This window comes from Myotis myotis, unplaced genomic scaffold (assembly GCF_014108235.1).
Source record: "Myotis myotis isolate mMyoMyo1 unplaced genomic scaffold, mMyoMyo1.p scaffold_m19_p_21, whole genome shotgun sequence".
Classification (NCBI taxonomy): Eukaryota; Metazoa; Chordata; class Mammalia; order Chiroptera; family Vespertilionidae; genus Myotis; species Myotis myotis.
In genome coordinates, this window is record NW_023416326.1 from 3,552,284 (window position 1) to 3,566,050 (window position 13,767).

Genomic DNA, 13,767 nt, shown 5'->3' on the forward strand with positions numbered 1-13,767 from the left:
CGATTCATCAGACAATACCTCGCCCCTTGACTTGGTGTCCGACATCTTGGGACGCGCGTCTCTCTGCTCCATCCCAGATGCAGGAAGCGACGGTCAAACCCCGCTCTCCCTCCCCCTTTGTAAACAACTGGCCTCTTCGGTCCCCGCGACTCCCCTTTTGATGGGGGCGGGTGGGGGAGCGGGAGTGGGCAGGGCAGACGGTGGCAGGGGCGAGGCGGGGCGGGGCGGGGCGGGGCGTTGCACGGCTGCAAGATGCGCTCTCCATCCCAGTCCTAGATTCTTATTAACAATGATCCCCGCCGCGAAACCCTTAAAATTGCCCCTTCACTTCCGTGGCTGCCAGAGGCGCTGAGTCCTTATTCGCTGAGCTGACGCCTCCCCCCTCCTCCCCTCCCCGCCACCCCTCTCTGCCCTGGAAATTACAACTCCTCGGCGCGCCGCTCGGGGAGGAGGCTGCGGCGGCGGAGGGAGGCGGGGAGGGGATCCCCGAGCCAGCCCCGTGCTCGCCCTCCGCCTACCGGCTGCGCAGCGCGCGGCCAAGGTCAGAGGCGCCGCAGGAGCAGCCTTGGAGAACCAGAGGAGCGGGTCCATCCCGGCCGCAGGAAGAGCGCCCAGGGCGCATTTGGCCGCACCGGCGGCCGCCAAGAAGGGAGGCGCACGGGGGTCTCCGGGCCGGCGAGGCCCCGCTGGGGTAGTCACTGGCATCGCGACCCGGCAGGTGGCGGCCCCTCTTCGTGTGCGCCTTGAACTCGGGCTCCACTAGAGGCTCCCGGGCGCTGTCCGCCGACTGATGGTGCTGAACCCAGCCCCGCTGTCAAGCGGCCTGCTCTCCCGCCTTCTCCCCTACGGATCGCCCCTTTTGGGGGCGGGGCAGCGGCCAAAGGGGGGGCCCTGGGCAGCCGCCCACTGGAGCGGAGGGCTTGGAGCAGGCGAGGCAGGGAGCGGCAGCCGGGCGCGGGTCCTGATGTGGAGAGGACGCGCGCGCTGCGGCCGCTGGCGGCGCCGGTGCTGATTCATCACCTCGAGCCTCGCAGGCCCCCGCGAGGGCAGCGGGCGGCGCGCTCCGGACTCGGGCCGCAGGCGGAGGCCGCTGGGGCCGGAGCCTCGCGGGCTGGAGGTGAGGACCCTTCCCTTCTCCTGCTCCCCGTCGTCGTAGGGCGGCGGCCTCGGGACAGAGAGGGGCGTGCCCCGAGCTGCGCGGCAGACATGCCCGTGTGGTGCCCCCGCCTCCAGTCTACCCGGTGCTGACCGCGTTCGCGCCCCCCTGCGCCCGTCTCCCGAGCTGGGGCCATCCACCCGGGACCCGAGCCGCGCGTGCCGCCCGAGCCGCGATGGAGGAGGAGCTGAAGTGCCCCGTGTGCGGCTCCCTGTTCCGGGAGCCCATTATCTTGCCCTGTTCCCACAACGTCTGCCTGCCCTGCGCTCGCACCATCGCGGTGCAGACCCCGGACGGAGAGCAGCACCTGCCGCAGCCGCTCCTGCACTCGCGGGGCTCCGGGCTGCCCGCCGGCGCCGCCGCCTCGCCTTCCCCGGACCCTGAGGCCGCGCCCGGCCCGGCCTGCGGCGGTGGCGGCAGCGGAGGCGCAGCCAGCGGCCCGGGGGGTGGCAGCGGCGGCGGGGACCACACGGACAAGCTGAGCCTGTACAGCGAGACGGACAGCGGGTACGGCTCGTACACCCCGAGCCTCAAGTCGCCCAACGGGGTGCGAGTGCTGCCCATGGTGCCCGCGCCGCCCGGCTCCTCGGCCGCCGCCGCGCGGGGCGCCGCCTGCTCCTCGCTGGCCTCGTCCTCCAGCGCCATCACCTGCCCGCAGTGCCACCGCAGCGCCTCCCTGGACCACCGCGGCCTGCGCGGCTTCCGGCGCAACCGGCTGCTGGAGGCCATCGTGCAGCGGCACCAGCAGGCCCGCGGGGCGCAGGCGGCGGCGGCCCCGGCCCTGGCCACCTGCCAGCTGTGCGACCGCACCCCGCCGGCACCGGCCGCCGCGCTCTGCGAGCAGTGCGACGTGCTCTACTGCGCCGCCTGCCAGCTCAAGTGCCACCCGTCCCGGGGGCCCTTCGCCAAGCACCGCCTGGTGCAGCCGCCGCCGCCGCCGCCCGCCGAGGCCGCTTCTTCGGCGTCCCCGGCCCCGGGCGCGGCCCCGGGCGCCCCCAGCTCGGGCGGCGGCTGCAGGAGTCCGGGAGGCGCCTCGTCCGGAGCCGGAGCGACCGGGGGCGGCGCGGCCCGCAAGTTCCCCACGTGCCCGGAGCACGAGCTGGAGAACTACAGCATGTACTGCGCGGGCTGCCGCACCCCCGTGTGCTACCTGTGCCTGGAGGAGGGCCGGCACAGCCAGCACGAGGTGAAGCCGCTGGGCGCCATGTGGAAGCAGCACAAGGTGGGTGAGGGCCCGCGGGGCCGGGGGGGCCGGAGGGGGTGCGTGGCCTCTCTCCTGGAGAACTGGCAAGGGCTGGTCAGAGGGTCAAGCGGACTGACCTCATTTATTCATTCACGCGGGACCGACCTCATTTATTCATTCATTCACTCAGGACCAACCTCATTCATTCATTCATTCATTCATTCCCTCGTTCTCTCATCTGTCATTGGACAAACACTTCAATGAACTCCAGATGCTCTGAGCTGGGTGTTGGAGATGGGAAGGGCATGGAAAGATGACGTAGTAGGAAAGATGATTCTACATAAAGGGCACCCAGAATGCAGAAGCGTGCTTTTTTCACGCCTTAAATTGACTAATAAGTTACCGTTTAAAAAACATGTATTTTTATTGATTTCAGAAAGGAAGGGAGAGGGAAAGAGAGATACAAACATCCATGATGAGCATCATGGACCGGCTGCCTCCTGCACACCCCTCACTGGGTATCCAGCCCACAACCCGGGCGCGAGCCCTTGACTGGAATCGAACCCGGGACCCTTCAGTCCGCAGGCCCACACTCTAACCACAGACCCCAACTGGCGAGGGCAAATGAGTTACCTCGGTGGCCCTAGCGTCCAGCGCCCCTTCCCCCCTCTATAAAGTTTGTTTTTAAGTTCAAGTGTTACCACTTGCGCTCGAGAAAATGTCCCAAGTCTTGCACTTGGTTAACGGTCTCTGAAGGCAGGAAGGATTTGATCCCAGCCCTCGGTGAAGGGACACACTATTCCCTCCAGAGCCAAACTCCCACCGGCTTCCAGAGCAGAAATTTCCCTCCTCTGTCAGCTAGTCTCCAGCACTTTCCACCCTCAGGCACCGTGTTTGAAGAAGGCTGCGTCCTTTTCCCCCGGGGAGCGTGGTGCCGTCACAGAGCAGGCTCTGAGTAAGCACAGAGCAGGCTCTGAGTAAGACAGCGAGGCCCACTGGCATCTGCAGGTTGCCCCAGCCTCCCTCCCCAGCACCTGCCTGGGATGCCACCTCCCAGTGGGAATGGAACAGCCTCTTAGGCTATTGGCTGGAGCTCCCTGGTGGCTGCCAATCAGGTCAGGCGCTTGATTATGGCCCCAAGGCAAGTGCAGGGTCAGTTCTTGGAAGGAACATGCATCTTCATGGCTCATCCAAAGGCTCAGCTGAGTAACTGGACTCTCAGGCCCCCGAGGTCAGTGAGTCAGGCCTGGCAGAGTTAGAGTCCCCGACAGCAGCTGCAAATGTGGACACCTATTATTCAGCGTCCTCTCTCCAGTAAATGTTTCACACCTTAAAAAGACAGGTGGCAGCCGATCGATGATTCTCTCTCATCCTTGATGTTTCCATCTCTCTATTCCTCTCCCTTCCTCCCTGAAATCAATTTAAAAATATATATTTTTAAAAGATTAGCACCCTAGCCAGTTTGGCTCAGTGAATGAAGCATCAGCCTGCGGACTGAAGGGTCGCAGGTTCAATTCCAGTCGAGGGCATATGCCTCGTTTGCAGGCTCGATCCCCAGTGAGGGATGCGTGCAGGAGGCAGCCGATTGATGATTCTCTCTCATCATTGATGCTTCTATCTTTCTTTTTTTAAATATATTTTATTGATTTTTTTACAGAGAGGAGGGGAGAGGGATAGAGAGTTAGAAACATCAATGAGAGAGAAACATTGATCAGCTGCCTCTTGCATGCCCCCTACAGGGGATGTGCCCGCAACCCAGGTACATGCCCTTGACCGGAATCGAACCTGGGACCCTTGAGTCCGCAGGCCGATGCTCTATCCGCTGAGCCAAACCGGTTAGGGCGATGCTTCTATCTTTCTCTCCCTCTCTTTTCCTCTCTGAAATCTATGAAAATATATTTTTTAAAAAATATTAGCCCCCTCCCTGGCCTCTGTCCACTAGATTCCTGGAGATGGAGCCCACAACCCGGGCTTGTGCCCTGACCGGGAATTGAACCGCGACCTCCCGGTTCATAGGTCAACACTCAACCACGGAGCCACTCCAGCCAGGCCACTCTTCCTATAGTGCACAGGACACCTCCCCCAAACAATGACGCAGCCCCAAATGTCCATAGTGTTTCTGCTGAGACGCCCGGCTGTATAGTTACATAGACCTACCTCCCAGTCTCAGCGCCTGTAATTCTGTAAGCTTTAGGCACAGCTTAAAGCCCGCTGGATAATAACACCTAATTCCCACCATTGTTGTAAGGAGTAAGTGTGATTCTGTGTGGTTAGCCTCTAGCACAGTACCTGCCCCACAGTAACCAATGTGTGTTATTTTTTAAAAAAATATATTTTATTGATTTTTTACAGAGAGGAAGGGAGAGAGATAGAGAGTTAGAAACATCGATGAGAGAGAAACATTGATCAGCTGCCTCCTGCACATCTCCCACTGGGGATGTGCCCGCAGCCCAGGTACATGCCCTTGACCGGAATGGAACCTGGGACCTTTCAGTCCGCAGGCCGACGCTCTATCCACTGAGCCAAACCGGTTTCGGCCCAATGTGTGTTATTATTTTTCAAGTTCTTACACTTAAAAACCACTCTACCTGCGGGAAAGCACAGGGTGCATAAAATGCTTATTTAACCTCAGTGACCTGGTTTCCTGCAGAAACACGTGTGCTGATAACTTCTTTATTTTAAATATATTTGCATTGATGTCAGAGAGGAAGGGAGAGGGAGAGAGAGATAGAAACATCAGTGATGAGAGAATCATGGATCGGCTGCCTCTTGCACGCCCCACATTGGGGATGGAGCCCGCAACCTGGGCATGGGCCCTGACCAGGACTCGAACCGTGACCTCCTGGTTCATAGGTCCACACTCAACCACTGAGCCACACCGGCCGGGCTACACACAAGTCTTCACAATGAAGTGCAAACTGTGTGCCTCTAATAACCCCTCCTCCTCCTCTTCAACCTGTGACTCCGGTGTAGGCCCAGCTGTCCCAGGCCTTGAATGGCGTTTCCGACAAGGCGAAGGAGGCGAAGGAGTTCCTGGTGCAGCTGAAGAACATTCTGCAGCAGATCCAGGTGAGCCGGCCGCAGCGCCGGGAGCGCGGGGGGTGCAGCAAGCTCAGGAGAGGCGTCCAGAGGAGAGGACCGCATGTGGCGAGCACGCGTTCAGGGATGAGCGCGAGGAGGCTGGCTTGTCCTGCAGCCTCAGACACGGCAGACACCGCACTCGGTCCACCCATGCTCACGCGGGACTTGATACAGGAGATTTCACATCAGCTCAGTGACAGAGGATCATAGGAAGAGCTGGAGAGAAGTTGTGCACCCCCTGTATGGCCACGGCATCCTACGGGGTGTCAGCCTGTCCAGGGTGTTGGGTACCCATGTCATCAATGCATCCAAATGTAAACGTGTTATTTACTAAATAAGTGTAGATTTAAAAAATATTTTTATTGATTTCAGAGAGGAAGGGAGAGGGGGAGAGAGATAGAAACATTAATGATGAGAGAGAATCATGGATCGGCCCCCTCCTGCATGCCCCACACTGGGGATGGAGCCTGCAACCCAGGCATGTGCCCTGACCGGGAATCGAACCGTGGACCTCCTGGTTCATAGATCGATGCTCAACCACTGAGCAACACTGGCCAGGCCTAAGCAAGTGTATTTGTAGCACTCTTGCTATGTCACATCCTGAGCCAGATGCAGACCCCTCAGGTACCGTGTCTGGCCTCAGGAGCTCGGAGTGTGAGGGAGAGTGCACACGCGTGTGCTCCGTGTGAATGTGCACGTGGAGGAACATACACGTGGTGACCCTGGAGAGCAGCAGTGTCAGGATGGAGGAAAGGGACTGAGGGACTAAGTTGAAGATGGCTGCTTGGGACACATGTACACATGCAATAGGACGGGATTATGCAAAACGCAACTTGCAGCCTGTTCCCCCGCCCCCATGAGGATTCCTGTGACAATAAAAACTCTGAACAAGGTTTGAATGACTAAGGACTATCCCGCCAGAGAGATGTGCCGCGATGCATGGCTCCTCTCCCCCAGTTCATATCTACTCGGTTTCCAGTTTCATCGTGTCTCGGTAACTCCAGGACGCGTGTCTCTGACCTCCGTCCTGCGTCTGGGAGCCGTCAGACCTCAGCATGCCTCCCCTAACCCTCTCTGCTCCCCCAGGAGAACGGGCTGGACTATGAAGCCTGCCTGGTTGCTCAGTGTGACGCACTGGTCGAGGCTCTGACTCGGCAGAAGGCCAAGCTGCTCACCAAGGTCACGAAAGAGAGGGAGCACAAGCTGAAGGTAGGTCCCCGGGAGACCAGGGTGCCCACGCCCCTCCCTGCCCGTCCTCGTTGCAGCCTCTGCACCCAGCACGGGTGGAGCACTGAGTCCATATTAGTGAGTGAGTGAACCGATGAATGAATGAATGAATGAGTGAAGGAAGGAATGAGTGAGTGAGTGAATTAATGAGTGAGTGAATTAATGAAGGAATAATTGAAGGAATGAATGAGTGAAGGAAGGAATGAGTGAGTGGATGAATGAATGAGTGAGTGAATTAATGAAGGAGTAATTGAAGGAATGAATGAGTGAAGGAAGGAATGAGTGAGTGAATAAATGAATGAGTGAGTGAATTAATGAAGGAATAATTGAAGGAATGAATGAGTGAATGAGTGAAGGAAGGAATGAGTGAGTGGATGAATGAATGAGTGAGTGAATTAATGAAGGAATAACTGAAGGAATGAGTGAGTGAATGAATGAGTGAACGGATGAATAAGCGAGTGAGTGAAACAAGAAAGGGATGAGCAAGCTGCCCCTGGGCCCACGTACTCACGTGACTGTCCCTGAAGCCAGTCGACACGCATGTGGTCCCTCCAAAGCCAGCACCGGACGCCCCGAGTCCTGCCGGTCGCAAGTCCACTCTCCCCGGCCGCCTCTGAGCCCCGTGTGCTGCCTCCAGGACTCCTGCTCTCGCCTCGCAGCGCAGCAGTGGCCACTGACGGTGACGAGGCCGAGCTCGCTCAGGTCCCAGCTCTGCCCTTCTTAGGCCGTGTCTGCTGGGTCCCACACTCAGTAATCAGCAGCCATGACAGGACCCCAGCCAGCAAGGGGAGGGGAGGTTCCCCTCGCATGGTGCTGGGCTCCTGGGCTGGGCAGCACCTGTGAGCACGCGGCATTGACGAAGGACGGCTTCATAGTCCCAAGGCTCGGTCTGTTTTATAGACATTTGCCAACCGAATCGGAAAATATTACTTCCTTTCCTCTTTTTTCTTTTTCTTTTCTTTTCTTTTCTTTTCTTTTCTTTTCTTTTCTTTTCTTTTCTTTTCTTTTCTTTTCTCTTCTTTTCTTTTCTTTTCTTTTCTTTCTTTTTTTGGTTAATCCTCACCTGAGGGCATTTTTCCATTGATTTTCAGAGAGAGTGGAAGGGAGAGGGAGAGACAGAGAGAGAAACATCGATGTGCAAGAGTCTCATCGGTTGGTTGCCTCCCACATGCCCCCAACCGGGATCTGGGATGGAACCTGCAACCCAGGTACATGCCCTTCACCAGAATCAAGCCCGGAACCCTTCCGTCTGAGGGCTGGTGTTCCAACCGCTGAGCCAGACCGGCCAGGGCAGGAAACACTACTTTCCAGGGAAGGAGGAGTGAGCTCTGGGGATGGTCCGTGGCTGGTGAACCATCGAGTCCCCCGAGGCCAGTGAGAAGGGAGACCAGCCGGGGGGAGGTTCAGATTCCGCACTTTCTCTGCTCGTCTACCCAGAGTTCAGGACGTTTGCTCTGTTGGGGGCTGTGGCCCCACCTGTTGGGAATGGATCCCCATTTTATCCCCCAGTAACGAGGGATGTGGTGCTCAGGAGCAGGACGGCGAGAAGAGAGGGTTCGCGGCGGGCCGGGCCAGTGCCACCTCTTCCAGAACCTTCTCTGTGACTCTCTCCTCGGATGATGAGAGGGTGACTGGGGACTCTTTCCCCGCAGATGGTCTGGGACCAGATCAACCACTGCACGCTGAAGCTGCGCCAGTCCACGGGGCTGATGGAGTACTGCCTGGAGGTGATCAAGGAGAACGACCCCGCTGGCTTCCTCCAGGTGAGCCCGCTCCCAGGGCCCAGGCGGGCTCGCTCCCTTCCCCCAGCCCCACCCCACTCCCCAAACTCCGCTAGGAAGACCCCTTCCCAAGGCCTGGAGGTGAGTAGTCCTTTGCTCAAGGGTTCCAGAAGACCCGAGTCCTGCCGGTCGCAAGTCCACTCTCCCCGGCCGCCTCTGAGCCCCGTGTGCTGCCTCCAGGACTCTTTTTTTATCTTTATTATTTATTTGTATTGATTTCAGAGAGGAAGGGAGAGGGAGTGAGAGAGAGAGAGAGAGAAACATCCATGATGAGAGGGAATCACTGATCGGCTGCCTCCTGCACGCCCCCCCCCCCCCCCACTGGGGATGGAGCATACAAAACGGGCATGTGCCCTGACCGGGAATCAAACCTGGACCTCTTGGTTCATAGGTCGAGGCTCAACCACTGAGCCACACCAGCCGAGCTTAAGATAGGATTTAAACCATACAGTGCGTTTGCATGTTCCGCCTGTCGCACTGGTAGGGTTCATTTCCTCTGGTCCACGGCTTCACACTAGCCAAGGGCAGCCCCGTCCTGCCCCTGGGCACAGGGACAAGGCCCCCCCCGCCTCCCTCATCACTCGCTGTATGATTTTTCCTCTGCAAATCCAAACCCTGACCTCCACGCTCCCTTTAAGATCTCGGACGCCCTGATCAAGCGAGTCCAGGTGTCTCAGGAGCAGTGGGTCAAAGGCGCCCTGGAGCCCAAGGTGTCCGCGGAGTTTGACCTGACCCTGGACAGTGAGCCGCTGCTGCAGGCCATCCACCAGCTGGACTTCATCCAGATGAAATGTAGGGGTGAGCCGGGACTGGCCAGTTCAGGCAGGGCTGCTTTCAGAACAGGTGGCCCCTCTGAGGGGCAGCTTACAGGGGTGGGGAATGTCCGGCCCGCGGGCCATAGAAGGCCCGAGAAATCCTTTGGTCTGGCCCTGCCAAGGCATGAGGGGTGAGTTCACTAAATGCTTGACCAAATATAGCAGGCTAATTTTCTTTAAACATATTTTTTAAAATTTATTTCAGCGAGGAAGGGAGTGGGAGAGGGAGATAGAAATATCCATGATGAAAAAGAATCATGGATCGGCTGCCTCCTGCACGCCCCACACCGGGGATGGAGGCTGCAACCCTGGGCATGAGCCCTGACCGGGAATCGAACCGTGACCTCCTGGTTCATAGGTCAACGCTCAACCACTGAGCCATGCTGGGCGGGCGTAGCAGGCTAATTTTTAAATGGATAATTTTGCATGGCCTGCAAATGATGTTATAAATATGGAAGTGGCCCTTGGCAGAAAAACGGTTCCCCACCCCTGCACTACAAGGTCATGATACTGGGAGGGAGGTGGAGCGGGAGGGGAGGGACGCCCGAGTCACAGACTAAGCTCAAGCCCCAGCTCAGCCACCCACTGGCTGGGTGGCCCTGGGCAGGTGGCCCCCTGGCCTGAACCCAAGCTGTCCCACTAGTAAGAGAGCATCCTTGTTCATCAGAGACACTGTCCCGTCCTCCTGTCCTCCCCCAGGCCCTGACCTTTGCCTTCCTCCCTCCTAAGCTCCAGGGGCCCCTCTTCTGCCTCTGTGACTTGTTTCCTGGCCTTGTTTCCTGGCTCACTTCTTCCACCTCTGTGACTCTCTGAATAAACTTTCTCTTATAAAATAAAGTAAAATAAAATAAAATATGCTCCCAGCACAAGGCTTAAATGTCTGCATTTTACAGCCCCATCCCCACCCCCGTACCCCCAGCACTATCCCAGCCCCAGGTGTAAGCTGTGCGCTGGCCCCCAGGGTCCCTATGGGCCTGGAGGCACGTGGACGGAGGCTCTGCTGGAATTCCCACAGATCCTCCAGTTTAACAGTGGAAACCAGTGGTTGTCAGTGGGTGGGTGGGTGGGGGAGGCACCTTCTGTGGCCCCAGAGGTGCCTGGACACCCTATGCCTGCCCTCACCTGCCCACCTGGAGTCTAGACCCCGGGGCGAGGGGTGCACAGGACAGGCTGGGAGTGGCTGCAGGGTGGCTGGGGAGGAATTCAGCCAGGTTTCCTCCTGGGGGCCTGGCCCGGATAGGGAAGGGGAGGAGGTCGGGCCCTGGGATGAGGAGGGGGCCATAGAGGCCCGGTGCCCTGAGGGGGGGGTCATGCTCTAACCCTGGTGTCCCTGTCCCTGCCGCAGTGCCGCCCGGCCCCCTGCTGCAGCTGGAGAAGTGCTGCACCCGCAACAACAGCGTCACGCTGGCCTGGAGGCTGCCGCCCTTCACCCACAGCCCCGTGGACGGCTACATTCTGGAGCTGGACGACGGCGACGGGGGGCAGTTCCGGGTGAGCCCCGTGCAGGTCTGGGGGGCCCGAAGGTCCAGGCTGGGAGTGGCTCTCACTGCCCCAACCTCTGGGCCAGCCTGAGAGGCCGCCTGTTGCTCTGATGCCACCAGAGAGGGTATTGGCTCCAAGGACAGAGTGATGAGGTGCAAAGGCCCTGAGGCAGGAATAAGGTTTTTAATATATCTATTTTTACTGATTTCAGAGAGTAAAGGAGAGGGAGAGAGAGAAACATTAATGATGAGAGAGAATCATGGATCGGCTGCCTCCTGCACGTTCCCCACTGGGGATCGAGCCCACAACCCGGGCATGTGCCCTGACCAGGAATCGAACTGTGACCTCCTGGTTCATAGGTTGATGCTCAACCACTGAGCCACACCAGCCGGGCATCACTCTGACACTTTCAATGTCAACATGCCGCCGAGAGAAACCCTCCAGGTAACAGGTGATGGCCGTGTCCCCGGCTCTCTTTCAGGAGGTGTACGTGGGCAAGGAGACCCTGTGCACCATCGACGGCCTCCATTTCAACAGCACCTACAACGCCAGGGTCAAGGCCTTCAGCTCCTCCGGCGTCGGGCCTTACAGCAAGACCGTGGTCCTGCAGACGTCGGACGGTGAGCACGGGGGTCCCCGGGGGAGAGACAGGTGCGGGCTCTGTCTCCGAGCCTGGGTGAGAACCTGCTAGCAACTCCCCCACCCCACCCCACCCCCGCTGACCGGCTCCTCCCGCCTCCTTCCTTTCCAGTGGCCTGGTTCACCTTTGACCCCAACTCTGGGCACCGGGACATCATTTTGTCCAACGACAACCAGACGGCCACCTGCAGCAGCTACGACGACCGGGTGGTGCTGGGCACGGCGGCCTTCTCCAAGGGCGTGCACTACTGGGAGCTGCACGTGGACCGGTACGACAACCACCCGGACCCCGCCTTCGGGGTGGCCCGGGCCAGCGTGGTCAAGGACATGATGCTGGGCAAGGACGACAAGGCCTGGGCCATGTACGTGGACAACAACCGCAGCTGGTTCATGCACTGCAACTCCCACACCAACAGGTGCGCTTTGCCCTTGGCCCAGCCAGCGTAGAGAAAGGGTGTCCCAAAATTCACGCAAGATTTGAATTTTGCGTGAGCAATAACAACAACAACAAAAAACCAAAAGCCTAATTTTACTTGGTTCATTGAATCAGATTCTAATACCTGTGGCCCTTTGATTTCAATCCCTTCCACTTGATAAGCATCACCAAGTACGAATGATGGCCCAGGAGCAGGGACAATGAAGACCAATGAAGACCACAGCTTTGCGGATGTGCCAGCAAAGCCGTGGAGGCCATTGACCCGGTGTGCTATTCCATACATAACCCTGTACTGTATGCTTTATGAATCAATAAAAAATGTACAATTTTTAATTATAAACCTGGGTTTTCTATCAAAGTTACTTCTTGCGTGAATTTTGGGACACCCTTTATATTTAGGCGGTTGTCCCTGAGCCACCGCGACATCCCGGGCTGGGTGTGGTGACAGCCCCATGGGGGCTTCTCTCCGCAGGACGGAAGGCGGCGTGTGCAAGGGGGCCACCGTGGGCGTGCTGCTGGACCTGACCCAGCACACCCTGACCTTCTTCATCAACGGCCAGCAGCAGGGCCCCACAGCCTTCAGCCACGTGGACGGGGTCTTCATGCCGGCCCTCAGCCTCAACCGCAACGTGCAGGTACCTCGCCCGCCCCCCGGGGCCATGGGCTGCTGCCCCTGCTGCTCGGGGGACGTCCACGGGGCATCTGGGCGGCCGGGTGGTTCTCATTCCAAGGCGAGAGGCGCAGATCCGCTCCTGGGGGCACACGGGTGGGCTGCGCCTGAGTGACCTAAGGCCACAGCCCCGCGATGCGGAGACGCGGCTGCCTGTGGGCACCGGCAGCAGAGGGTCACGTGTGGCCGCTGTGCCCTGGGCGCTCAGGGCTCGCTGGGGCACCCTTGCCCCCCTCACCGGTCCCGCGTTCCTTTCCAGGTCACCCTGCACACAGGACTGGACGTGCCAACCCACCTGGGGCGGCCCAAGCTGGCCGGCAACTAGCCCCCCGACTCCTGCCCCACAAGGGCGCCTGGGAGGAGCCCGCCACCCCTCGCTGAGATCAACAACCACGCGGGCCGATGGATGACCACGTCACGGTGCCCCCCGAGGCCCCTGAGTATCTTAGAGACGTGTTTGCTTTGGGGGACGGAGGATGGGTCACAGGCTGGGCCTGCCGAGGCCGCTGTGGGTGGGGGACACGGGGGTGTGCTCCCCTCAGTCCCCCCTGGACGGTTCAGTACTCACAGAGGACCTTGCTCCTGGGAGTGAGAAGGGATCGGGTGTATGGTTTCCTGCCGCCTGTTCCCAGAGCTTGTCTTTGGGGGAGGAGGGTGGAGGCGGAGAGGAAGGCAAACTTGGTGACTGTGGCCCTGAGAGCAGGAGCAGGAGACCCTGTGGCCCCGTGGCCCCAGGGCCCGCCCGTTGCCAGGAGAAGGTCTTGAGCTTTTGGGTCCTGGAGCTTCAGTGAGTTCTGCCACTTGCAGACGAACCAGGATCCGTGGGAAAGGGCGCTACGCATTCATGCGATCCTCAGCCGCTCTGAACTGTTCAACGCCTTCTAAATGGTTTCCTTAGGTCCCCCATCAACCAGCCTCTCTCTCTCTCTCTCTCTCTCTCTCTCTCTCTCTCTCTCTCTCTCTCTCTCTCACACACACACACACACACACACACACACACGCAATCGTCTGCTGAAGTGAACCCACTCGGTCCTTAGTTCCTAAACACAGAAGGAAACCCGGGAACCGGAATTGGAGTGACCAGGTGACGCGTCTCCACCTGGGGGTGGCTTCTCTGGAACGGGCTCCCCAGTGACCTGCAAGCTGTCCCAGCTGCTCCCCCGAGCTGTGCCCGCTCAGACGCACCCACAGAAGATGAAGACCCCGGGAGCCCCTGAGAGCCGGTCACTGCTGCTCTGAGACCCAGCTGTCTGCCATCATGAGCAAGCAGCGGCCGAAATGGCAACGGGGCAGCCGG

General features: G+C 59.0%; 1 protein-coding gene across 1 annotated transcript; it reads left to right on the forward strand.

Moving 5' to 3' along the window:
• The first annotated feature begins 470 nt into the window (after positions 1-470).
• TRIM67 (tripartite motif containing 67) lies at positions 471-13,367 on the forward strand. Its single transcript, XM_036354930.1, has 10 exons — positions 471-2,378; positions 5,313-5,408; positions 6,507-6,629; positions 8,300-8,410; positions 9,067-9,226; positions 10,589-10,734; positions 11,207-11,345; positions 11,477-11,780; positions 12,273-12,435; positions 12,730-13,367. The coding sequence occupies exons 1-10, from the start codon at positions 1,332-1,334 to the stop codon at positions 12,793-12,795; spliced, it is 2,355 nt and encodes a 784-aa protein (XP_036210823.1). The 5' UTR covers positions 471-1,331; the 3' UTR covers positions 12,796-13,367.
• The last annotated feature ends 400 nt before the right edge of the window (positions 13,368-13,767 follow it).